Genomic DNA, 27,687 nt, shown 5'->3' with positions numbered 1-27,687 from the left:
TCTCTGATCATGAAGTGTTAACGAGGAAAATGCCATGGAACATCTTTTTATCAGAATTTTTCAATCTGTAGTGAGATGTAGTCATTCACTGGAAGCGTGCTGAAAACAGTGATAGGTGAACGCAATAGCGATTATATATTGGCATTAGTTGGAGGCAGACGACAAGTGTGCCCGTAACTATGAGAAAGTATTACTTTGTTTATCAAGTCGATGTTACTACAGTTCATGTTTTCTGAAGTGTTAAAATATTTCTGCGATAATGCATACGTGGTTTCTTGGTTTCCTGGCCAACTGCCTTGGTGTTTAGTCAATATGAAACCAATCGGATCGAAAATGAAGCAATGCTTTTACACGTGATACGCAGTTCAGCATGTTGCCGTAGCCATGCGTGCGCTTTTGATTTCTGAAGTATAGAATAAAGCGCAAGTGTATAATAATATAGCAACTGCAGTTTTAAGCACTAATTATGTTGTACTTAGTAACAGCCGACTTATGTAGACTAATCTCATAGACTACATCCGTACTACCAAGATTTCACCACCAGGCCTCACCACTTACTAGTTCTTGAGACTTTCTTTGCCAATTTAAAATTATAATTCCTTCTTAGATCATGAACAGCCTGCTGGTTTCTATCACTATAAATCATGGTCATTTCATTTCCATCAGCGTATAGCAACACATTCTGGCCAGTTGTCAGACCCTTTAAGGCCTAGTCATTTGCCACATGCCAAATGGTTATTGCACAGTATTTACCTCATTTGTTGTTACGTACAAGCGTGCAATCGGTGAAACATCGTGCGTGCAGGCTATAGATAGTGAAATTGCGACCTGCGGACCTTTCTCACACTGCAGTTGCTCCCAATACCAACGACAAAAAATAGCAGCCATGATGGGTTTGCTGCTCCCATAGCTTCTGGTGCTTCCACGTTGTCCACAACGACGCGTAGAAGTGGATGATGGCCCTTCCGTATCCGACGCGGCGCATGCGTTGACCACCACGAGGGCATTGGCAGAGAAGCGGGACTGGTTGGAGAAACTGGCCTGCGGCCTTGCCGAGTTTGAGGATTCTGTCGTTGCTGCAGGCTCACATGGCAGCAAATGAAAATCGCAGATAATTTGCTGCCTGCTCACAAACAAATCTTGTCTATGTGAGAATTAAGATTGTCTATGAGTCTATGAGAAATTGTCTATGTGAGTGAGAATTAAGACATTTCTTTTTTTTTGGCAGGTATGTTTATAGCCGCTCATCTGCCATTGTCAGTTAGTACATTGCTTAGTGCATACCTGATCCATGTTCCCTGCCAGCCACATATTAACGAGGTTTTACTGTATTTAGACTATCTGTGGCAGAAGTCATTCACTAGTCTTAATTTCTTTTGATTGAACAAACTATGCAGACTGTATATAGGCAACTTTCAGTGACTAGTGTGTTTCTTTTTGACTGTACAAACTATGGAAACAATCTATCAAAAAAATGTAATTGACTAGTCTATTTCCTTTCATTTAGTGTTGTCATAGAATCGCAAGCAATTGTTTTGCGATATGCTTCACAGTGTTTTGTAGGAAGGTTGTAGGCAGCAGAGACAACAAAAAACTGCTTTGGTCAAAAGTCCACAGGTTGTGTTTGGGCACCTTATATACACTGCAGATTTTTTATAGAGTGTCCAAAACGGTGTTACTTAGGGCCAAGAATAAAATCTGCACTGTTTCTAAGCAGGGATTGCAAACTGTCAAAAGTATAACGAGCAGCAGCAAAAAGTGTTATGCTAAGGTGCTTGCTTGAGCTCTTGAACAAGGCGGTGATCTCCTTCACAACTCCCCAACTAGTATCTTTGTCTAGCTACAACTTTGGTGTTGTGAGAAATTCACTCCTTACAAATTACTTTGAAGAATGTTTTGTTTACCTAAGCAATATGTACTTCGTTCTGGTCTGCAGGCAGCTTTCTGGAGCAACAATAAAGATATCCAACTCTGAAGAGGGGTCCAAAGACAGAACAGTCACCATCTCGGGAACGCCGGAAGCAATCAACCTAGCGCAGTACCTCATCAACACAAGGTGGGTCTCTAAAGATCTTACAATCACCTGATTTCATTTTGCTTTCAGAATGAGAGCAATGTTACATGGCTTTCCTCACATGAGGTGTTCATCTGAGATGTTTATATACATACACAAGGACGCTTGTTAACCATTCACTCAGTCTTGGGAACTGGCCATCTCCGAATGTTGTTTGTTCTTGACTTGATTGGTTTGACCACACATGACAGGCAACATTGTAAAGCACTGCACTAATTAAAAACCCCTTACTAAGCAAACGTGTATGTTTATAATTGTAATTTCTGCCAGTGTCATAGAAGTTTAAAACCCATGGTGTCATTGCTCGGCTGCTGCAGTCTCTTCTCGCTTGTGCCCTCTCTTCGTAGCAGCCTCTGTCTCTACCCTTCGAGTCGCAACAGTGCAATCTCCAGAAGTCCCCCACTTCAAATGTGTGAACGCGGCATAATAAACCTGTTGGCTTCATGTGCCTCATTTCTCCAGTAGGTCATATATACCTTCCAAAACCTTGTAGCAAACATAATGGCAATAACTTTGGCCCTGATAATTTTGCTGGTACCTTTCCAACTGCCCCCCTTCCACCAGTAGGGACGGTGCTGCAACTGCACACAGTTTTTATTCACAGAGTCCCCAGCAGCCCCCCCTCCCCCCCTTCCCATTTGGCAAAGCCCCCACCTGCCTCCACCTCCTTTCGCAGCCCTCGACTCCCTCCACGTTTCCTACACCCATGGTTGCTCATTATCCCCCCCCCCCCCCCACACGTATCCCTCTGCTATTCCTTTCCTCATTTGCTTCTGAGCCCTCTTGTGGTACTCCTTTCTTTACCCACCTCCTCCTCCCCCTCTCTTCCTTTTTTTTTTTTTCTGCCTGTATATGTTTATTATGCAGTTTTGCTTTCCTGCAACAGATATTTGCTTCTTTTCCACAGTCCTTCTGTCCCCCCTGTTAAGTCCTACATACACTTTTTTTTCCATAGTGATGTGCATACACTACACTGTGAAAAATTAAAAGGTCTTATCACTCAAGGAACCTTGTTATAAGAGTGAAAGCTTGAGCCACTAGACTTAGTATTTGAGTGAGCATGGGGGCTGTGTGCAGGCATATCAAGGGTACATTTCCTTTGTGTGTGTGCATGTTCTTTAGAATCTATTTTTTTAGCTTTAAATGTTGCAAGGTGCCATGCTAGACCATTGTGTTTGTCAAAACTTCTTTCACAGCTTCAGGCTGACAGTAACAGTTAGACAAGTGCAACTCGTGCCCTCATCTTCAGGAGTCTGCTCTGTCATGACAAAGACTACCTTATTTGCACAAATATAGTGCCGCTACAATTGCAATATGAGGGGCAGGAAGAAGCCTTGGACACCCTATATTATTACAGTTACTACTGAAATTTCAGCCTGTTCTAATATAGCACTTTGAAATGTTATACTGTAGGGTCTTAGCACATTTCAGGACACTTTAGCCTTCGTTTTAGCACATTTTATAATGTTCTAGCGTAGTATGATGCAAGGTTCGCTACAGCGATGCTAAGGTCTCTGCATTGTGATGATGGATCCCCCATCAAATGGTGCCAAAGGTGTTCCAACATAACCGCAATGCGCAGTCCTTTAAGGCCAAATGTGCATGCACCAAAAGCTTCTGCATTTGTGCGTATGAGACCTATTGGACACGCATCACTGTAGTGGTCTGGAAGGGTATGCCATCATATCCCTTCCCTTTCATTGAGCTCATGCTTCCTTGCAAATGCGCTTCCCTTTTACTTGCACGTACATTTTTATTCTCCCTACAACAATGAGAGATCGGTGTTCCTGAACGTCTCGGTCATCTAGCGATGAGCTCGCTATCTTTTGATGAGTAAAATTAATGGGTGGTATGAATAATGAGTGGTACACAGAGCATCGTTTCGGTAAAATGCAAGCTGCTCTCTCTCGAGCTGGTCATTCCGCATGAAAGTCTGCATTATATTCGTGCAAATACAGAACGTAGCTTTTTACGTTTGGGTCACTGTAGTAAAAGTTTTCTGTGCATAGTGTAGCGGTTTTTCTTTCCTCTTATAAAAAGGTTCTGTAGTAGTAGTGCAGTTTCACATCTCCAGAAAAAAAAGTTACCAGTATTGTATTCAGTACTTCACATATGACTCGAAAACTTGCTCACCTTTTTTTTGCTTGTACAACGTCTTGTATAACATCATCCCCTGTCTGTGTGGATCTGGCAGTAGAAAAGAGCAGAGAATTTTCAGCAGGTTAGGCTTCATTTGTGTGTTTGACATTTACAAGCTTTTCATCTAACACCTTTCGTCATCGAGTCACACAGCCTTAGCAATCGGCATGTCCGTAAACCAGCACAGGGCTGTCTTGCTTTGTTATGAGAAAAAGCTCCACGCACATAATACTCACCATGACGTCTTCATCCTAAGACTTTCAAGAGGTAAACAGTCGAGGTTTATACAAGCGAGATGTTAATTGGAAGTATAGTATTTCTCTATGTCAGCGACTTTCAGTTGTCATCGTAGAAGTTATGGGCCCCTCATTAGTCAGCTCGCCTTCCTGTTTTCATTACCACTACATTTCCATGCATTTGTGTCTGTGTATGCATGAGTTCTGCCAGCCATCACCATTTGTTTTTATTTGGTTAGATTTTTATTTATTTTTTTGTCATCCTTTTTATGATTTTTTGACCATCCAGATTTTTCTCTAATCCAGAAACTCCTCCTTTTTTTCTTCCCATCTTACCTTCCCCTACACCTACTTCTCTCCACACAATTCTTTTTTAACTGTCTCTCAACTCTATTTGCTCATTTCTGCTTTATTAACTCACTCTTTTTTGATCCACTAATGCCCTTTTCTGTCCCGCTTGCATTCTAATGTACCGTCTCCACTAAAAAAAATATTATTCTTTTTTTTTTTGTCTTTTTGCCCATTTGGCAATTCACCTTTTTGCTCTGCCCTGGTTTCTTGTTTCCATTACACACCTCCTGTCCCACCGCTCCTTTCCCACCCTCCCTCCCGTGCTACTCTTGTTTTGATCTTCTCCTTGGCCGGCCATTTTCCCTTCTCCACCAACCCTCATTTTTTTTCCCTGCCCACTCTTTTCTTATTCTTATCCTTTCCCTCGTCCCCTGCCCTCTGCTCCTGTTCTGTTTTGATCCTTTCCTGACCAACCATTTCGCCTTCCCCGTTTTTCTTTTCTCCCCCTCTCCCCCCCCTTTTTTCTTTTTTTTTTTTCTCCATATCTCTGCAGCATGGAACTGCATAAGAACCTGACCCTTGACCTGAGCGCGACCCACCCGGCCTCTGGGCCCCCCACCAACTCGCCCACCCCTCCGAGCCCCCTGGCAATCCCGCTCAGCCAACTGGTGAAACCCGCCAGTGCCGCTGCTGCTGCCGCCGCTGCCCCGCTTGCCCTGCTGGCCACCGAACTGAACAACCTTTCCTCGGCGGCGGGCCAGGGCCGAAAGGGCCTCACTGCCAAAATTCGAGCCTCTGCGTCGGCTGCCACCACCACGGCCGCTGCCGCGGCCACCGGCGCCTCCTCCCATAATGGCAGCAAGAAGTCTGAGCGAAACAAGTTCTCCCCTTACTGAGAGACCTCGAGAGATGGGGGGGCGACAGCGCCCCACTTGCTCGCTCTCCCCCCCACCACACTCTTTCTCACTCCTTCTCTCCCATCTGTTGCGTCATCCACCTCTTTTTTTTCCATTTCTTCTTCCCACCCTCCCCTTGTCTTGCGCACGGCACTGAAACACATGTGAGGCACATGAGGCCAATGGAGGTGGGAGTTCAGGTTAGGGCCCTGGGGTGACGCACCCCACTGCCGAACACTGTCTCACTGGTTTGCTGCTCTTTTTTTTTCGTTTGTTTGGTCAAAAATTTGCACAAAGCAATAGGCACTGTGAGGACTTGGCACATTGAAGCTTCAAGTGCACTTTGGCACCAGCCCGCGTTGCACACATGGTGCCAATTCCTTTTCTTCCTCATTTCCTCATCCAGTGCAACTTAACAAAATTGGATATGAACTGTACCTTCTGGGCTGAGCCCTCTGATACCTTTATTTCTTTTTCTGCCACCATGAAACTGCGGTTATCTACTCGCATAATTGGCCATTCTCACCTTTTCTTTGCTCTTATTTACCAGCGTTCTTCCTTTTTTTTTTGCTTTAATGATTAGTTGCCGACTCAGGTCGATGTGCTGTGTAGATGCACTTTCTGATGCTCCCATGGTTGTGAGCAGCCTCGTTGATTCATTGCTTTTATTGCTCAAACAGGAACCCATCATCCTCAGCTGCATTTTTACAAATTTTATTACACACGATAGTTTCGCACAAGAAATGCAGCTGTGTGCCAACCCATGTGGCTACTAAACTGAGATCTGAAAAACGGAGAGAACGTGTTGTGTCGTTTAAGGGTGATCATACCGAAAGAGGGCAAAAAATGAGCTCGACAATTATGCTTCCACCCGAGACGAGTGTGGTTGATGGAGCCTTGTTTCTTTTACTGTCGGCAAAACCAGTCGCAAGCAGTTGGGCAGTGGGGTGATTTGCTCCTTTGTTTTGTCTGTTCTCATTGACCAATGTGAAGGGTACATTTTTGGAATCTGTGCAGAGACTGTTGCGAAAAGAAGTGTGCGGCAAGAGGAAAATATTGTCGTGGTGGTGGCTCGGGGGACTGTTGAGCGTGGGGCGAGTGGTTATTGTGTTTGCTCGGTGAACGCGTGTGGCTCAGTTGTGTTCAGTGGCGCCCTCACGAAGAGGACAGCAGGAGGAGGGAGGTGGTGTCATCATCTTTCTTTGTGTGCAATGGCTGTGGCATTTTCTTGTGTATTTTTTTTTTCTTCAGTATTGCTTGTTTCTCATGTTGTTGTTGTTCACCAAAGATCTTTTTATTCTGGTGTACAGGATGGCACACGCGCGGTGTTATTAGTGGTCCTTGTACAGCCAGGTTATTATTATACTACTGTGGCGAAACAAGTGCGTTTGCCAGCAGCAGCAGCTTCGGACACATGCCTTTGCTTTAACTACACGTGTTTATGTGATTAGCTCGTGCTTTTTAACCCTGTTTTGTTGGAGTTCGTCTCTTTTCCCTGTGGCCGAGGGAAGTGGTCAACTCAGTGGCATAGGCAGCGCCATGTTTTTCACCCAGCAAAGGCATTAGCATTTGTCTTTTTTGTTTGTTTGTTAGATACTTTCCTCTCGCCCCCCCCCCCCTTGTTTTTGTACACTCATGGACACAGAGAGATCCAGACATATATTGTGCCATTCTTATCCTCAAGCGTTACATGGCAAGAACGCTGTACTACTATGACCACCACAATGTAGGGACGTAGCTGCAGTTTAAAGGACTCTTGGAGAAGATGACGTTTCAGAGCATGCGTGCATTCAGTGCTGCAGACATATCAGGAGCGGCCTCTTGGAAACAAGGCATTATCCGCCGTGTGCATCAGCTCTGGTGGCCACATTAATTTAGCAGAAGACGGTGGCAAACACCAGGCAGTAATGGGAGAGAACCGTAGGTCCTCCCCAGCTTCATGTTACAAGCAGCCTGATGCAGGAAGCAATCAAGTTAAAGAACTTGAATTTCTTTCTCATTCTTGAGGTACAAGTGTTAGCTAGTCGAGATTTTATTTTTTTGGCCTAATATGACCGCTAGGTGCAAAGTGCATGCGCTAGTTTATCCGTGCAGAATTGTGCATTTTTATTCCTTTTTTTTTTTAGTGGTAGGTGTTGGTCTTATTCTCGTTGTTGATATCTGGAGAAAAGGAAACTTTGTTGTATCATAGTCTGTTTGACTGCTGTACTATTAATAATAATAATATCCACGTTCTAAGTCACATGACTCGAGTATCTCGGTGTGTTAAGCTAACCCTGCACCTTCATCTCTTGAGAGAAACCCCCTGCACATTTCGATATCCTCGTGCAACATACTCCCGGCTGTGTATAGATATTGCAGATCAGGGTATCGGTGAATGCTCTGATGTCCGTGGTATTTGACACTGTTGGAGGAGATTTGTTTTTTTTTTATTATTATTGTTCTAATTATCATGTACATAGCACACATTCTTTTCTATTTCTTTCCCCCCTTTTTTCTCTTTCCTACCATTCTCATTTTCTTTTTCTGCGCTACGTACAAACCATCAGAAGTGAAGTGGATGAGTTTATTTTCAGTATTTCTATTTGTGGAAAGTCAACAGGTAGCCCTACGGGCATCGTTCTTTTCTGTTCAGCTTAAGATTCACTGGCTTGGTCTCGTGACAATGTGGCATAATGATTCATCAACTTCACATGCCTTGATTACTAGAAAAATTTAATGATCTACAAATATGCTTTCTCAGCTTGAACTAGAAAAGGCAGTTAATTGACAGATTCAGGTAGCTTAAAAGCCTTATGCAAGGAATTTTATTGACGCTGATTATAAGCGAGTTGTTTCAGCAAGGAGTGCCACCAGTTGTTAAAAAAATTAGCAGATTACAGACGAAAGTGATCATTTTTCGATAAACATTTTTACTGCCAGCAGACGAGGACAGAAAGAAGAACATGTTGACAACACGCTTCCTTCCGTCTTTATCTGCTGGCACTAAAATTGTTTTCCAAGTTAGAGTAGCAACATGGCCAACATACAGCAATGATCATTTTTGTTTGCATTCATAAATAGCTGTGGAGGAGTCAAAATTTTCAATAAGTAAAATGTAACATTTATTAATAATTAGTAAGTTTTATTATTGACTTAAGCAGTGCAACTATAAAAGTGCAGCTGGTCTTTACTCAAGGTTTCCTCACTTAATGAGCATCCTGAGGCTTACATCAGTTTCGAATACATGTTCCTAGGCTTTCAATGAAATGCATTGGTGTTTTTGCTCTAAGCCTTCCCTGAACAGTGTTGGATGAAAACGTCTAGAACACCTGCATTAATATTTGTTTTTTAGAGGTGTATATCCTGAAACTGGTGCTTTTCTCCACAGTCATACTAGTGGCGGACACACCTCGAGTGCAGAGTGAATTAAATTCCACAATTGCAGTATATCCACAAATGGCACTAAATAATTAACTAATTAAGTCATTAAAGTAATAATAGAATGTGTTGATATTTACTGCTAGCTATATGTTTCTCCGAGTGCTTAAAATTAATTTAGCAAAGATTTGTGCGCCACAGATCCGTAATTTTTTAGCAAATGGAGACAGTTGTTGCCGAAACACCCCATATAATAACAAACAAACAAACAAAAGTGAGGTTACATGTAACAGTCACATTTTTTATGCCTTCTGCTTTAGTTTCCACAGTGTCATTATGTGCCGTGTATTATATACTACATAAACTGAGAGTCTGTTGTCAGCAAAACTCTGGTGCAAGGCTTTTCATCATTCCATGAGGAGGCACTGTGGCACTTTGACAGTGATGAGTATTCATTTGGCATACATCGTAATTGAAATGAAAGCTTCTGTTTTTTGCCAAGAGGAGCATTGCATTGGTTCATAGTTGTGAGTCGACTTCCCGGGGCAGTTGCAGCTCCTCGGCTCACTTTAACCCGCGAACAGGATCTGTAAGGTCAGATTGCTGCTGTAGCAGCAGCAGCAGCAGCAGCGGCCCAAATGGCTTGCTGGGCGCTGTCCGTCTGTTCTGCAACTCATTGCCGCAGAGTTCAGGCCGTGGGAGTGGCTCACTTGTGATGTGGTCAGTCAAAATGAGTGTTTTGTAAATCTGTAGATGTTTGGACAGATCACTATACTATACAGCAAAACATATCTCCAGTTTTGGAAAGGTGTTTGCGACATTGACTTGACGAGCCTGGCCAGTGGTTGCTCTACGTAGTTCTCAAACAGGTCAGAAAAATGGCAGACACAAAGAGGGACAGATGTTTAGTGTGTCATTTCAGCTTCTCTTGTTGCTGGCGCAGCTGGTGTAGAATGCTTGAGAGGGGAGACCTGTTGATGTCACAGTTGAAATTTCGTATGTGCAATATTTATTTTTGTGACACGCATCCCAAGTAGCAGTGAAAGCAGGGCCGCCGAAGGCCTAATGTTGTACCAATGTTCACTGTATAGCCTGTATGACTCGATGTTATGTCTATTACGGCTATGGTCTCTTTAAGTTGTTCAGTGTGCCACCAACAAGACCTAATGTTGGGTCTATGTTGGCCCTATTTCTTGTGCTGCTGGGGATACACGCATTCTAGACTGCAGTTTCCACATGAGCGCTGCACAAGGTTCACTTCTGTGTCTGGCTCAGGGTTGCTTCTTTCATCATTGTTTTCATAAAAAGGCAGTTTCCCTAGGAACACTGAGAACTCAAATTGTGCAAATGGCATTTTAGTTGCTTTTATTTTACTGCTACTAGAAGCTATCCCAAATATATGGGTCAGAAGATGTTTCCCTGGCCCCATTTTGTGGAAGTGAAGAGATCTTTGAGACCACAAACAGGCTTTCAGGTGTATGTCGCAGGCAGCTTGTATTATTAGCTGTACATCTCAAGCCTTCCCCTCTTGCCTCTATTCTTAGCTTTTCCTTCTTTGTTTCTTCTTTGCTTGTTTTTTTTGTCAGTAGGACTAGAAATACTGTTAAGTGCTTTACAGTTCTTGTAGTAATTTGCATTGATCATGGTATAAAGTTGTGAAAATGCCAAGCAGATGGCAAAGAAGACCCATACCTTTCCATTGTAGAATAATCATTTTTCTGAAGCATATATTAAAGATGCTGTAATATCGAAACTTGTACAATGTCATCATTTCCTTGCTTCACTCTGTGAAGTGTACTAGCATTCGACACCACTGTTTTGAGGCCTCAGCGTATAATTAGCATGCAAAAAATGCTTAATTTCAGCAAATTACTCTGACAAAACAGTGTCAGAATTACACGTTGTCACTGTTGTTTAAGTCCACTGTATGCATTTCTCATGAAAGTCTAAGGCTATTTGGTATAAAATTAATTATTGGCAAGCACCACTTGAATGTACAGTGGAACAGAGAAAAGAAAATGAGCACGTTGTTGTAGTTTACCAAGGAAGAACACCTTCAGAATTTAACTATCAATCTTGCTTACCAACCTTGCTGATATTTAGTTCTTCATATTTGAGCAGTCTCTACAGTTAAGATCATTGAAAAAAAAGAAAAGTGGTGTTTGAAAATGGGCTTGTTCAAGTACTACTACTACTATATCTCGAAAAAAAAGAAAAATTATGACACAGTACATTTTCTCATTATTTAAGTGAATTGGTGAACCAATGTTTATTTGCATGAATTACAAACATGAATTACAATGAATTGCAAAGCATGAATTACAAACAGTGCTTTAACGTGTCATCAAGATCCTTATGACAATGAGACCATATATTATGTACACTTATACGTAAGGTCCTTAGTTTTCAGGTAAAACATGGCAATTATTTTTGCTCTCTGATCAAGTTTTATAAAAGTTGGGAAGCCAGATTTCTCCCTGTCGTATCACCCTTTCTTGAAGAGTAAGAATAAATGCAGATTTTACAAAACCTGTGAACATGCCCGCCATGTTTGAGCAAGTGTCAAGATATATCGTATTAATGGTATTATAATCAAATGTAAATATGATTGTGTTTCCTTTTTGCTTAACAGCCAACCAAAAAATGGTATAGTATATGCAGCGCCTGTTGGCCTTGAGTGAATGAAACCTTGTTGCCCGTTTTAGTAGCCGTATAAATTGCATGAATACAACAGCGTCACATCGCAGATCCCTGCATTTCACACACATGTTAACAGTGCTGATGTGCTAGGAACCGAATGCTGCACTTACATTATTCAGCATTACGAACGGTAGCCCTGACATTGCGAGCATGTTTTCTGAACTAAGGTACGTTCAACGATGTATTGCAGATTGAACTGGTTGGTGTTCCATTAGTTTTGTTACAAGAGCGTATAGAGCAAAGTAGTGAAACAAGACGACAAAGATGAGTGGCCTGACAGGTCTGGGATGGACAAATAAATGCACAGAAATGCATCACACGTCTTAAGAAGTATGCCTGTCTACACTACTGTTTGTACTTTTTTTTTTCCCTTGGATAAAAGAGTGCAGGGATCACAGGGAACAAGGAATTGCCCAAGATGTTCCTATTTGTTTTTTTTTTTCATGTGATTTATTCTAAAAGCCTAAATAATGCCTGATGATGAGGATTTGTGTAGATAAATTCATCGCACGACTTGCGAGCAGCTCACTTTGTCGTTATGTTTCTGTCAGTGATCTTGCGTGTTTAAATAAAATATTTTGTGTCCAAGAGGAGACCGCTGCCTGTGTTAATTGTTTGTGAAAGTCACCAGAAAACTTCTGAAATTTGGGCTACCAGATAGCAACGAACACAATTTCTTCCCGGTTTTCCTCTTTAAAAATAACATGGCAGAATTTCTAAACAGATATAACCCAAAAACAAACTTGTATACTATAACAACTAGGGCATATTCAGTTAAGGATCTGCTATCTCAATGGCAACTTGAAAAAATTTACAAAAGCAAGACCAGTGCAAACAAGTGACATCTCTCATGCAAGCGTTTATACCACAGTATCGCACAGGTTTAAAAAATTCTGCACGTACTTGCACGTCTGAAGAGATGCATTCACAAATTAACCTTCTGCTTCTTCCTTCAATGCTTCCAGTCAGATGCACAGTTATTCACTTGCAGAACCAGAAATTACAAATTTGTCTGCAGTGATGCACAAAGTGAACTGCTGTGCCCAGTAAATCATTTGCCAGAGCACGTAGAACAAAGCATCATCCACAGCGATACTCAAAGTGGGCTATTGTGACCAGTGGATCATGATACATGTCACCCACCGGGGTGGCGTAGTGGCTTTGGCATTGTGCAGCGAACTAGATCCTAGCCACCACGGCCACATTTGGTGGGGGCGAAATGCAAAAAAAGAAAGCCCATGTACCGTGCATTTAGTGCACATTAAAGAACCCTAGGCGATCAAAATTAATCCACAGTCCCCCACTATGGTGTATCTCATAATCATATTGTGGTTTTGGCACACAGAATCCCAGAATTTAATTTGATGACGCATGTCGTAGTACAAAACGTTATCCAGAGTGATGAACTCCACTACTATGACCAGTGAATCGCTTATCAAGGCATGATACATGTCACAGTTCAAAGCATCATTCTCAGTGATACGCATTATGTTCTCAACAATGACTCACAGGGATGTACAAAGCACACATTCTGGTCAAATATGCACACCCTCTGTTTTCTTTCTAAATTTCTTTGCTCTATTTAAAGAAATAATATCACACTCAATATGAGTTGCAACATGGGAGCCAGTTACTCATGGGGCTTCGAGACTAGGGTACTGCAGCAGTGACTTGTGAAATACATTGAAAAAAGTGCATCATTTAGTTCGCGTGTTTTGCAGAGCTACAAGCACTGCCTAAAAGCTGATACTTTTATCCTGACAATTCTGTCCAGGGTCGCTGATTGACCCGAACTTTGCAGGACTATTCCGAGTGTTATTAAAAAATTCCCAAGTCTCAATTCGATCGTTTGTAGGTCTAAGCCTCGATGCAGCAAAAAATGCCTGTCCTGGCACGATCAAGTAAACGTGGTTAATGTGGAAAGTGGATGCAAGCCTTTGTTGACCTTTTTTTTTATCTCTTCATACTCTGCACTCTTGCTCTAGGGGGAGCGAGTGCAGCGAGCGAGTGGGGTGAAGAAATTCCAGAATGTTGGGGTGATTGAACAAAGCTTATGCTGCATAAAGTTTGGAAGACTATGTTCTGCTGCAGTGAATTATTTCAATGAAAAAATGTAATTGTTGGAGTCTGACGGTTTTCGAAGTGAAAGAATGTGCACCTTAGCCAATTTTATTATTATTATTATTATTATTATTATTATTATTATTATTATTATTATTATTCGTTACAAGAGAGTTCCCACTGGTGATAACACTATGTGCTCCTCTCTTAACATATTTTGTGGGAAGGGAGGCTTCCTCACTGTGCAGACCTTGTGACTCAAGCGACTACCAGCAGAGCGAGAATTTTCAGAATTGCTATCAGAGCTCTGCAAGAGATCCTGTTTGTCGTCAGCAACTTGAATTCTGAATTAATTGTGCTGCTGCTGTGGCTGGTGTGCTCACTGCAACTTTGCTACGTCCTGTCATAACTTGGATGGAAAACAAGTCTTTATTGGATTCAATGTTTGCCTTTAAGAGGAAGGTTTAGCTTAGGACCAGCTCCGTTGTTATTTTGTTCAAATGCATGCGAAGCGCTGAAATTCTTTTACGAGACAACTGCTGTGCTGACTTGAATACAATGTCTTGCATTTGAGAGAGGAAGGTAAATTCTAGGTACTCCAGAAAGCAGAATTTTAATTTAGTGCCTGGAATTTTATTGAAACTTCTAAAGCCTGGTAAATTTAAAAGAAATTAAAGCATGAAGTTTAGAAATCCATAACTCTGCACTAAAAACAAATATCACCGTTCTGTCAGCTGCATATGTTCGAGTTTCTAGAAGGGACAGACGTTATATGTGAATTTATAGCTTATATGAAGTTGTGATATAGTTAGGAATGATGCATAATAATCAGTTTCGTTTGCCTTAGATGTATTATTAGGTGCAGCTTACACAATTGCGATATCATTTATGACTGCTAAGTGATAAAGTTGTAAACATGGTAGTGGGGGTTACTTGAATGTTTGTTATTGTCAAGATTTAAAAATTGATGGCCTAAACAAACAGTCTGCTTCCTACAGTCACTAGAACTTCCTTTTTTTTTTTTTGGTGTGACAAACCTCATCAAAATTGGGTGCAGTATTTAACGAGAAAAACGACTTCTTCATTGTCGTGTATTCAGAGAGGAGCTCCCAAACTAACGCTTCCTCTTAATGTGTCTTTAAATTTAACACACAGATGCTGGGCAATGCCACACCAAAAATGCATTGAAAGTTATTTCAACTCAGTTTCTGGTAGTTGCTTGAGCTTTGTAGCAGTTTGTAGCATGTCAAATTGTGGTTAGTGGCACGTGAACACATATTGAACAAGGACCTGCTGTTTCCTCATTGATGTTGCTCAAGTGACTTGTGACAGAATTGTACTTACCTTTGGTATTACTAACAGCCAGTTTCCTGGAAATGCTCAAGGACAAAACACTAAAAAAAAATTTTTTATCCACTCTTTTTTTGTTATGCAGCATTCAGAATGCTCAGCTACCTTTGCTCTGGAAGAACATGGCCGTCGCTCCGCTGAAGTAAGTGATCTTTGTTAATTTTTTTCAGGTGTACTCTTACCATGGTTGAATTTTTCTTTCATCTTTCGTTTGCAGTCTCCAGTGTTTAATTGAAGGCAGGAAGGTAATCACGTAAAATTGCTGGAAGTAATGATAACAAACAGGTTTATAATTGTTTCCACTAGCTACGATGGCTCAGTGGCTATGGCGTTCGGCTGCCGAACGCAGGGTTAGGGATTCAATTCCTGGCTTCTGTGGTCGCATTTTGATGGAGGCAAAATGCAAAAACTCTCAGTACTTAGATTTATGGGCACGTTTTGGAAACAGGGTGGTCAAAAAATTAACAAGGAAGCCCCGCACTGCAGACAAATTTTACCAAAGCATGCACGGGTAAAAAAAGTTATTGGTTATACTGAAGTAAATATAAAATTCCAAATAATAATGTGATTGGCGTTCTTTAGGAGCTTCACCCAGTTTGCGGTGTGTCTGTCTGTCTGTGTCTATCCGCACTAACCTCTTTCACGCCAACTTGGGTCACTGGGTAGTCCATGGTCTAATGGGTGGAGCATCGGGCTGCTGTCCTGAGGGAACCGGGTTCGAAACCGATGGTCGCACCAACTTTGGTCACTGGGTATGTGACACTCTTCAGTGAACCTCTTTCGCACCAGTTTGGGTTACTGGGTACTTACCGCTCTTTAGCGACAAGAAAAAAAACAAACCCTTTAACATTTCTTTGGTGCTGGGTGGGATCGAACTGGCGTCGTATGTAATGAGATGCGCCACGCACAGACATCGCGGCGGTGCCCCAAGATGGTACAGCGTGTCCAGAGGGAAGCGTGAGAGAGGAGCGTGGCTGTAGCGTACACCTCGCACGAGACGCATTTTGGCAGTAACTAAACGGTGGTCTCACTACATTGCTTCAGTGCTAATCGCATTAATGTTGACAGTCGTCACTCAGTGGTTCCTGCCAAATTTCTTTTTTCTTTTCCTGGTATCGTGTTTGCCTATAGTGAATTTTGGATAAAATGAAGGTATTTTTGTCTTGGATGCACTATTATTATAACAAGGTTCAGCTGTTCAGCACTCCTCAGAGCTTCAGTGCTGCTTTAGGATGTAAAACCCAATAAATCAAAAACACTTAATTTAGGATGTCTGCCTCTCTTTTTTTTCTCTTTTACTTTTCCAGCTGATCTCTCTCTGTGCCTCTCATTGGAGGAGCTCCAGAGGTTACCACCATTCTTCCCGCTACTTAAGAGAAGAGAGCAAGACCCCAGTATTGTCCTGAATCAAGCGGATGACATGTGGATCCATATCTCATGGCAACCAGGCTTGTAAACACACACACACACCAACAACCATCCTGTTTCCCACTCCCTTGGACGCGAGCAAACGCGCTCATTCGGCGTGTCGCGATGGCTTGGAACTCTTCTCGTCAAGCGTGTACCTATTTTTGTCACTTGCTGCACTGAGCCTACAAAACTGCACGTAGCGGGTGCGTTGCACCGTTTGTTCCTTGTGCACTGTTCTCCGACAAACCAGCACTGCACCCTAGCTGCAACACAGGATACCGATCTCGTTTTTTTTTTTTAACATATTTACCAGTGTGCAGGCTACTGTAACTATTTCATTTACTCCTGGCCTTTACTCTGGAATGTAGCAGAGGACATGAATTGTACGTGTCTTATATTTTTTTTTTCCCTTACGTGCGCATGTGATACGGGTTTTGTGCAACGTGGTCAATCATGTAGATTGAGACATGGCCATGCTAACAATTCTTACTAGACAGCAGCATGTGCAATTGAGAAACTCTTGGATTCTCTCTTCTCTCTGTGGCCATAGAATTATTGTTTGTAAACCACCAGAGACGAGCACATTGTCAGTGTGTGTGTGTGTGTGCTGTCTCTATTTACTTCTGCACAGGCATGGTTGTGTGTCAGTCTGCAGAAAGTTCGATGAGTATTGAACATTTCATCTTGGATATTTTTGCTATATTTCTGCTGCCATTAGTGAAAAGCAATGTCAACTGTATGGGTGCACAAAGTGACAGTTCATGATTTGGTGCCAAACTTCCATGTATACTGCAGTTTTTGCTCGTAGGCACAAATAATGTATAGATGTTTAGTTTTCGTTTACTTTTTCTTTTTCATTCTTTATAACAAGCTGCTGTTTTTATTGATTAGCTGTCCTGATACAGACATTTTACAAGTAAGGTTTGGATAGTTTCATTGTGCAGCTGCTACAGCTGATCTTAATAACCGTTGCTTACGGTGAACTTTGTGGGCTCTGGGTGGACATATTTAGGGGGCGTGGGAGTGGTCAGTGTCCTGCAGCATATATGCGGTGCCACCGGCATCTTTGATTACAGGAAAGCAGAAAGAATACTCTGAAGCTTTGGCATTAATGCTGCACAATATTGCGTAATCACACATACAGCTGACTTCCTCAAAAAGGTCTTTTTAATGGCAATAACGCACTCAAGTGTGCTACAGGGCTTTTCTTTATTTTGGCACTCGCATTCTAGCTGACCAAGCTGTCTTAAACCTATTTTGGATGTAGTGTCTTGATGTGGCACTTCTTCACAACCTTAAAACTAGATCCTCATTTTCCCCATGGTGTTGTTATTAACGTTTATTGTTGTGAGATTTGAATATTTTTATGATATAGTAGCAACTGGTTAAAAAGGTACATCCGTGTTTGGATATAAGTTATAACACAGTATCCATGTGGGAGATGACAGGTTATATATGCAAGTGCAAGGTTAAATAACCAGCCAATGTTTGGGGGTACTGGATTATGAACCAGTGCCACATTAAAAAAAACTGTGCTCACAAAAGCAGCTGAACATGAAGTAGTGAGCAGTGTAGCAGCTTTTATTGTGAATTTTTATTCTCATGGAAAACGTTCTTTACTGCATTAAGAAACATGAGTCACATTACACTTGCATTCATGATTATATATTGCATCTTTTATTTATAAAAGTAGACATCCTTGTTTCAGAGTGGTTATCAGTACTGTCAGCCAGGTTAGCATGATGGCGCAAAGTATTGTGAGGAATTTTATTTGCAAATTCTTTGTTAGTGGTCACAATTTTTTCTCTTGTAAAGAACATCTGGGTATTAACTCACTGTACTGCACTGACTGCTACAGGCATTAATGGCAGGTCATTTTTGTTTAAGGAGAGCACGGGGTGTATCAGCCAGTTCCACAAAGCTTATTTTACACAAGGTTCAAGTTCGAAGTGATGCCACAATGCAATCTATGAGCAATCTGTTCAGTTTTGCAAATGTTAGCAAGAATTGGGTGTTAGAAGCCAAACATATCAAGTGCTGAATGCCAAGCAAGAACGTAGACAAAGTCATATAGCAGACATGAGGTAACTCACATTGTGTGCTATATGACATTTAAGAAGGATGTGCCTCTGTTCTTGTGTAGTGTCTAGAGTTTTCCCTGAACGCAAGGTAAACCAGAGTAGGCTAGATTTTCTAGTTGAACCTCCGTGAATGATGTATCAGTTGTATAATCCACATTGACGTACATGCCATTCGAGTCAAACAATGCGAAAAGTTTGCCACTTGCCGTGTTGTATTCTCCAATTCACACGGACCATTTAAAGAGAACTACTGTCATTTATTAGATGCATGTAGTTTGAGCTTAGTAATTTGTGGTTACTGTTATTATTTTATTTTTGTTACTCAGCACAGATTGACATTATAGGTTACACTTACTGAAGTTGATTTGTCGGCTACGGATATGCCAGCGGTAACGTTGAGGCTGAGGCATAATGAAGCGACATGGTGAACATTATCTGTGTGAGGTTTGCAACTGTGAAGACACATATCAGGAGGCTAAGATGTATGACTTTACTTTGATGCAATGCTTAAGGATGGCAAGAGGTGCAGGCCTCAGTGATTGCTGCTTTAGTAATAATTGCAAAGTAAGCCAGACAGTGTCACAAATGCACATGGAAAAACCCTATCCCAAAAGACATCTAACAGCCCATGTTTTAACGAACAAAAGGCATATCCTTGGAACAAGTGCAGAATGACGTTGACTTTATTATTATTATTTTTTTTACTATCTCCTTAGTCTCACACTGGCATAATTCCTCAGTCTTGGATGGCCTCGTACGCCATTGAAACACCCTTCATCTTGTAAATTTTTCTATACACATGAAGTATATATATATGAATATATATGAGATAGTATATGTATACAATGGAAACGTCACTACAGTCAAACTATGCACTTTCATAAATGTACAAAATGAGAGATACAAGACCGGGCAGCATATTCTGTAGAATTCAAACCTGCTTTGAATGTTGTGTGGCTCCTTGTTTTCTTGTGTCTTTAGTAGTGCACGCCTTCGGGTGAAGCCTTCCTGAAGAAATCTGAACATTCTTTCTCCTCTTTTAGATCCTTGTTTTGTCGGCATACAGAAGTAGCAACAAAGAGTTCAGAGAACCTTAAGCTAGTATTCACTAACATTGTGTGCCAGTGACTAAGTTTCCAGGTGTTCTTCATTTTTTCTACAGGTTTTGTGAATGATTATAAGGCTAATGCTTGCTGTTCATTGTTTTCTTTTGTTTTTTTTTCATCAAGCTGCCTTTTCTTGCATGATACTTAGTGTTTCTCTTAAGTATAAGAAATCGAAACTTATGGTTAGTCTAACAACTAGCACTCTGAGAACTAGTTTCCTTAGGATACACTTTGTTTGATATACCAGCTTCCAAGTATCCCTTTGTTGTGTGTTGTGTCAGCAGATGATGCGAGCCCCGAATTTGGCCCAGGTGTATGCCTTGTCATCGTAGTGTGCACTCAAACCAGAAGTCTGCAGATGAGGACCATGTGTAGTTTGTTTTTTATGGTGCTAGAGCAACGTCATACTGACCCCTCCAAGGCAAATGCTGATTGCAGAAGAAAAAAAAAAGAGAAAAAGGTGTTGCTATTCTAGTCTCTGTTTCGGATTTGTCACAGTGGAAACGTCATTCTAATTTCACTTGTACCTACCAAGAATGGCATGTGTGTTACGCTACTGTAAGGAACCAGTTGGTATGAGTCAGCATTATGCAGTAGCTAGTGCAGTCACTCTGTCGCCTAGTTGTCTTGAAGCGTACTTATCTGCATCATGTGCCATTTGGAGTTAGCAAGGAAAAAAAAAAGAACGATCTCATGCAATGCAATGCCAAGATTTTATTCTTAATTGTACATTTGTTGCACTAGATCTCACCAGTAATACTGATTCAGCTTTGTGCCTCCATACTCTTTCTTTTTTTTTTATAAGCCAACCACCTCGGAAGGTCGTAACTTTTTAGAAAACTGTTACAGCATAAAGCGTCATCTTCAGATAGTTCACAAACCCTCTAAACGAGGTGATTTCGGGAGCTCAAAGCTGTTATACTTCGCATAGTATGTTCACTGGCAAAGTATCTTTGTAGTTTTATGCTTTTGAAACATTCGCTGAAGTGTAGTGGCAGTTGCAAGCTTTCCTGTTCACCATAATTCTGCGAGTACTTTCTTCCCCGCTGTAACTGACCTTTGACCCCCTCGTCACGTGCTTGCTCTCTCTCGATTTTGTGCCACTTCAATCCTTTGCAACATGTATAAGTCAATAATGAGATGTTTGAGCCGTGCTTGAAATATTGTTGACTGCACCGTTTTACATTCTTGCACTGCGTGCCCTTGAGGCTCGCCTGCGTTGTCTGTTTTTGTGATAAAGCGGTTAATTCGTAGCGTTTAATGGAGTTTTTGATCTCATACATTGAACCTTAGCGAGCTAACTGTCATTTGTGAAGGGCAAACGCTTGTTTTCTTTTACTTCCCTTGTGTCCACTTATTCTCTCACTCAGTCAATAACATATCACATACTATGCAGCACAGACTTGCAATACACGTAGGGCGGTAATTTCGTTTGCTTCAGAAGTAATATGCCTTTATGTTATCTAATATTTCAATTTGAAGTAAACATCTGCTCTTTCTTTTTACCTTCCTTGTACCAAGCACTAGAGCAATAGTAGCACTGCTTTCTTATAGTCTTGATGCGACGATTGATTACAAGTAGTGTGGAATTTTCGTCAGCCCGTACTGTGGGCACAGTGGGAAGTGTGTGCACACCGCCGCCAGTGAAAAATGAAAGAAGACGAGTGAGAGAGCCCGACAAAGCAAGCCTTGTAGGCGCGTTGTTGTAACCGCGATTAGAGCGATAACGCCGCGCAAGCATACATATATAGACGGAACGGGCTTTTTGCCATATGCAGATTGTCATTGCAATGTGGCTCGAGCTGTGCACGACGGCTCTCGGGGTAAAGGCAGACACAGCGGTGTTTTTTGAGGCCACCGAATTATGCAGAAGCATAGCTGCCAATTTCACATGAGCATTTACGCGAGCAGGGGAATGCACCCACTTCTTTATTTGTGTTTTTTTTTCTCTTTATCTTTTTCTTACGAACCCATACCCGACGAGCAGAGGAACCCTTTCTTGGAAGCTCTCTTTACCACAGGCATACTGTTTTTGCGGGAAAGCATTCCATACTTTTTGCAGGCAACCTTGATGATGCCGTTTGCCTTCCCCTCCCCCCCCCTTTTTTTTTTCTTTTTGAAATACTCGCACAGTTTCTGCCGTTTTATTTTGATTTTTGCTTTGATAAAGGTTTTCGCAGTGCATAAAAAAGCGCAAAGGTTGTATTCAATGACTATGTTAAATGCTCAACATTGATTGCTCCGTCGTTCTCGCAGTGTTTTCCTTCGAACACGTGTTCTCCAGTTGATTGACGTTTGTCGTTGTCGCAGTGCACAGGAGTCACTTCATTTTTCTCTGTCTGCACGCGTGTGTGTGTGTGTGTGTGATGCTTTACAGGTATATTTAATTGTTCTGTGATAACAAGTTTACTGAGACGCTGTGCGTGGTATGTTTGTTGTTATTTTGACGCATAACAATTAAACGTTTCCTTCTTTTTTCTTTCCCAACGCAAGCACAAAGCTAGGGCTAAGTTTATTGTGGCAGTCATTGGGTCGTCACATGATGCTATCACGATGTGCTAACCCACAGCAACTCTTGATCTGTTAGTACTTATTATTAGCCTGTTTAACGTCAGCTTCATTTGTAAGTCGAATGACTGCATTTTTTTTTATTTCCAGAACGTCGCATTTAACGCCGTAGTCAAAGCAAGGTCAAAGGCCAAAAGAAAAAAAAAAAGTCTTTCTCGGTTTTTTTTTTTTTTTTAGGTTGTGAATATATGCACGTGAACTGCGACGTTCGAGCGAAAGGTTGTAGTGCAGGCGGACCGTTCCGTGGATGAGAGAGACGGACGCCTCGAGTATCTAGTCAGCTGGCCTACACAGACGTCGGCAGTGCGTGCGCCTAGTGTGTCTGTGAGTGGCTGTTGTTCGTGCAGTGTTGTACAAGCGCTAATCCGTTGACACCGTGCGCCACGGTCAGTGAAGAACGCGTGTGCGCATGCGCACTTCGTTCTCTCCGTAATTGATTTTTTTTTTTTTATCGTCTCCGAGGTTTCGGAATGGTCACGACCCCGTTGACGCCGCACTTCGTCGCGTTGCGTATTGCAACCGCCGTCTGCCCCATTTTCTGCTTTATTTTGTTTTTGTGCGTGTATTCTTGGCACAGCTTGCGTAGTGCGTGCGTAGGATGTCGCGTACGAGAGCGCGCGCTTGCGGGAAAAGGAAGGCGATCGCCAACGGTGGCGTTGCGTGCGACCCGGCAGAAAAGAGTGAACCGTTGCAATTTTCCGGACGCGTCGGTCTGGCACCGTGCGGACATCGCTTCGTCTATGCTCAGTACCGGAACCTTGACCGCTCTCATTTGTCCCGACGCAGGCGTCAAGAGATCAAGCGACCACAGTTGTAAACGATAGCTTGCCCCCCTTTTACACCGCCCTTTCCAACCGCTCCAAGCAAACTTCGTACACATGCACCCGAATCTCACCTTACACCACCAACTTCGTCGCTAGGCGTCGTCTGCGGACCTGCGCTTTGTGCTCGAAAACAATTGTCGCCGAAAGGCCCGTAACGTTGCACACTCGGGCTTTCCGAGTTTCAGGAGAGACGCGGTCGCCGAAAATCGGCTTACGTCATCGCCGCGGCGTCGTCGGTCGTTTCTCGAGAAGGTCACTGGTGTCGTTTGTTGCGCAAACGTCGCACACCCGGCCGTTTTTGAGAAACCGCGGGAAAACCGGCAGTGGCGCCCCTCCCCCCCCTTTTTTTTTCTGTATTCGTCCCGCAGCAAGCACACTCGTCATCGTCTCTTGTTTCCCGCCTCACTCACCCTCCCGCTGATCGTGTTTTTTTTTTCCGAAACAGAAAAAAAAAAAAGGGAAATGAATATTGAGAAAAAAAATCGCCGTACTTACGCGCGCGCGGCGCAGTCCTTGTTTCGGGACTGCGGAGACGCGGTAGTCCGAGTCACAGGGTCGCATAGATACACTTGTACAGATCTCGTTTCAAGCCAAAGCTGTTGCCCCTCGCCCGCGTGGCGCTCCGGTATGAGAGAGAGAGAGAAAGAGAAGCGGCGTACAGATATTTCGCGTGCGTTGTAGGTTGAGTTTATATTTTTGTTGACCAGCGGTTATGAACCGCTGCCGACGTGTGATGGAAGTAAGTCTAGAGGGGGGGGCAACGCACTTCAGGTTGTTCTCGCCGCCTTTGCTCTGCGCACCAGTCAGGCGAATGAAACGGCAGAGCAATTCAGGAAGAAGAAAAAAAAAAAAGGCAGGACAGTGGCAATATGAGGAAGGAGCCTTTTTTCCTGCCTGAGCGCAGTGCGTGCAAAGTGAAAAAAAAAAAAAGGTCTTTTTTGTAGACTGGCTGCGTATCGCTTGCATGTACATTATTAGATCGTACTTTGTTATTGCGTTCTTATTTTTGTAAAAAAGAAAAATGAAGGCGAAGAGCGCGTGTAAAAGCAAAAAAATACACTGCTCAAGAGGCGGAAAGTTTGTTCAAACAATCACTATCGTGTATGACTGTTTCTTTCTTTCTTTCGGCGGGGAGAGTGAGGGACAAAAAAAAAGAAGTCACGATGGGTGGCGAAGCAAACGCGACGCTGTGTATAGGATATAGATATGTATCTATATATGTATACTCTCTACACCCACTAAAGAAACACATATCACGCACTTTTTTCACAGTTTGCTCACATATCTTGTCACGTGTGCATGTGCTCGCTATAGCGTGGCGCGGGTACAGTGAGCTCGAATCTCACTGCACCGCGGGCCCGCGCCCTATAAGCCAGCGGCCATCTAGAAATGGAGGCATTTATCAGCGCAGTAAAGCGCAGTGCCGTTTCCAGCGACGTCTGGCGGCTTTTATTCATTTGTTGTTTCATGAAAGGCGCCGCAGAAGCAATTTTAATGGTGAACGCGGCAACGGCACGTTGACGCACACCCTCGTCGTCGCGTATTAACACCACGCTTCGCCATAACCTCGCCGTTATGCCGGCCAAAGGGCGTGTACCACGGAGTATCCGTTTTGTCGGCCACTACAAGGCGGCCAATTCGGCCCGCGTTTGAGTACTGTCATCGTGCGCCCTATAGTGGCGCCTGGCGACGCCGCTCCGAAGATGCGTCGAAAATACGCCACGTGTAGCTGGAAACACGCGACATGTAGTTGTCGCTTTCGGCTAATAGCCTCCGAACAGGCGAGGTTATCAAAGTCTGCGTCTGTGCTGGCGTTTATAAGCTGCACAGCGCGCTTCATTTCTCTGCGTTCGTTAGTTTGATTTTCAAAGAGACCACTTTCTTTTTTTCTTTTGTTCTTTCAATTTACTGATCGCCATCAAGAAACTTGGTGCGAGATAGAAGCCTCGTTTCAGCGCGATGTTGTAGCATGGTCGTACGTTTTCTGTCGCGTTTCCCGAGACCCACCGACGCGAAGCACAATTTGCCCGAGTTCTACGTGCTATAAGCTTCTGCTTGTCCTACCGGGGCCAAATTACATCTTTGCAGTGTGCTAGGCCAACGACGACGCGACTGAGTTAACGCAAAACGATGCCGCTGTATGGGATAAGGACGCGAAAGACAAAACTTTGCGTTCACCCTGTACGCGTGACAGTATTTTCTTTCCTTTCTCTTTTTTCTTTATCGCAGTTCTCGGACATCTCTGAGGAGCTGCAGCTCAAATCATTTGAATTGCTCGCAGTGTTCGCTGGTTTTTAGTTTGCTCACTCGTTCTTCTTGTTGCTGTTTTCTGATTTTGCAATGACGCTTATTTTGCGAATGCCGCGCCGGCCCTTGCGAATATTGCGAACGGCCGGCTAATGTCCGCCATTGCCGTCACGTGGCGCTGGGACGGTCGCCGGTCGCTGGCGGGACGTCGCCTTTCGGGAAAAACGAGAGAATAAGATGACGACGGCGACGACGCCCTGGGTTGTCTTGCCAAAGTGGGCGTGTCGATGCCAAGGTCTCATTTATGCAAAAGAAAAAAAAAGTAATTGTAGTTGTAAAACCGCAAAACATAGAGACGGAAAGAGGTAGAGTGATGATGATGATGAGGAGGAGAAAATATATAGCCAGAGAGAAAGAGAGAGAAAAAAAGGAGGGGGGAGATACAGCAACACATGGGTTCGTTCGTTTCTGTCGAACTTGTTTCACTCATTGTACAGCAGAGGTGATGTGTGTGACTGTGTGTGTGTGCGTGACACGCCAGACGTTTTCTATTGTTATTTATTTGCCGTTTGTTTCTCTTCTTCTTCTGTCGTCTGCATGATAGCAATGTCTCTCGTTATTCTCAGGAAGCAGACGCCACTAGTCTTACATAGACCGCGCGCGCGCTGAAACCCGCCTGCGTTCGTTTGCACCAGATACTATATCGTGTACACATAGTAGCCGTACTGTTCTACCGTTGATGCACTCCTGTCTTCTTGGGTTTCTCTTGTCACTTTTTTGCCGCTTGTTGTTCCACCGTATTGTGTGTATAACGCGGAGAAGGAAAAAAAAAGCGCATTAACATTATATACACAGTATTTAAACCCGTATTGATGCGTGGTGTAAAAGACGAGGAGACGAGCACGGATATTTGGTGGATTGTACTTACATCGGCAAAAGAGAGGCGAATAAAAAAAAAAACTAAGGAGCAAACAGGCGCCGCTATTTGATGCAATAAACTCTGAGGAAGACGTGTAAGCACCTCGATTTTACTCGTCTCTCGAGGTAATAAAGGAGATATTTATAGATGTTCTTCACGACCTTGTCTCTTGTCTGTGTGAATCGCGTCGTCCCTCCGTCACGTGGGCCTGGCCCCGCTGCTGGCGGAGCGGCGCGCCGAGCCAACGCTGCATGCAGACAGCGTGCGACGACGAGATCATCTCGATGGAACTCGGCGTCCGAGAAGAGAAAAAAAGAACACATTGCTAGCTTTAAAGGTACGCTAAAGAGTGAGGCTAGATAAATTTAGATAGGTAAGTAATTAGTTGAACCCTGTAATGGCCAACGTATCAGATATGCCGCGCTGTTTCAGTGCTCCCAGAATTCTCATGTAAGCACCGGAAAGTTAACGTGCACAGCCTATAAACAGTGTTTTTGATGCGCTGGCGCAGGTTTTCAGTTGTTAATGGTTTAGCAGATCAATTACTCATTACTAGGGTTAGTGCGAATGTTCGAAACTTTCGAGTAACGAATCGAATCGTCGCTATTCGTAAATGCCAATATTTTGTCGAATACTTTTTCGAATATTTAAAAGCGTGAACTGCGCCCAAATAAGCATAGCGATTGGAGCAAACTAACGGTAAGTTCTCACCCCCGTGTGCATAGTATATACATAAAACGTGAGAACTTGCGAGGCAGAGCAGGCAACGTCACTGAGCTATAGCCATACTTCAAAGGCTGTACAACGGCCACTTCCACTCTCTGTGAAGAACACTGTGTATGCGGAGATACTACTTGTTTGCTCCTAATGCTCCATTTGTGCTTTTAATGATCAGCCCCTCATGACGTACTATGTGATGACAGAAACTTGCCAACTTTAAGAATACTGGGATGTGAACATCGTTTTGTATTAATGGTGATAATGATTATTTATTATTCGAAAGCTATTTGGAAAGTATTGTATATTCAATTCGATTTGATTCGCTTGTGGCACTATTCGATTTTTATTCGATTCGGTCTCAAAAATCACTATTCGCACACTCCTACTTATTACTGTACCAATTAGGTTATAACTGGAATAACGTTTCATTGCTATTTCTTATACACATGCACTTTTCATAGTCATAAAGATAAACAAGTTGTTCTAATGTTTGTTTATATAGAACTCGGCTTGGGTATTACAGGAATAACACTCTGGTTTCTTTTATTTGACGGATAGTTTATAAATCGCGGGAAAGAAAATCTTGAAGGTGGAAGTTTAGCGAAGGTAAGTCAGAGCGACGTCATGGCATTGAAAGCGTTCTTGCATGTTCGCATCATCTTTTTGGGAGGAGAAAATTCTTGAAACTCGCTAAGTTGAGTCTTT

General features: G+C 42.8%; 1 protein-coding gene across 7 annotated transcripts in view; it reads left to right on the top strand.

The window, feature by feature from the left end:
- Positions 1 to 26,422, top strand: part of LOC126530845 (poly(rC)-binding protein 3) — a 421,321-nt gene extending 394,899 nt beyond the window's left edge. For 6 of the 7 annotated variants that reach the window (XM_050178145.3, XM_050178148.3, XM_050178140.2 and 3 more), the window contains 2 exons: positions 1,937 to 2,056; positions 5,294 to 10,749. In XM_050178145.3, the coding sequence (XP_050034102.1) occupies positions 1,937 to 2,056; positions 5,294 to 5,636 (463 nt within the window). In that variant the 3' untranslated portion in view covers positions 5,637 to 10,749. Of the gene's footprint in view, positions 1 to 1,936; positions 2,057 to 5,293; positions 10,750 to 15,192; positions 15,250 to 16,414 lie in introns of those variants that run through there. The other variant, XM_050178150.3, reaches the window with a different exon arrangement.
- The last annotated feature ends 1,265 nt before the right edge of the window (positions 26,423 to 27,687 follow it).

The sequence above is a fragment of the Dermacentor andersoni genome, chromosome 5 (genome assembly GCF_023375885.2).
Source record: "Dermacentor andersoni chromosome 5, qqDerAnde1_hic_scaffold, whole genome shotgun sequence".
Classification (NCBI taxonomy): Eukaryota; Metazoa; Arthropoda; class Arachnida; order Ixodida; family Ixodidae; genus Dermacentor; species Dermacentor andersoni.
The sequence above is the reverse complement of the archived record's forward strand: the minus strand, read 5'-3'. Positions and strand labels throughout refer to the sequence as shown.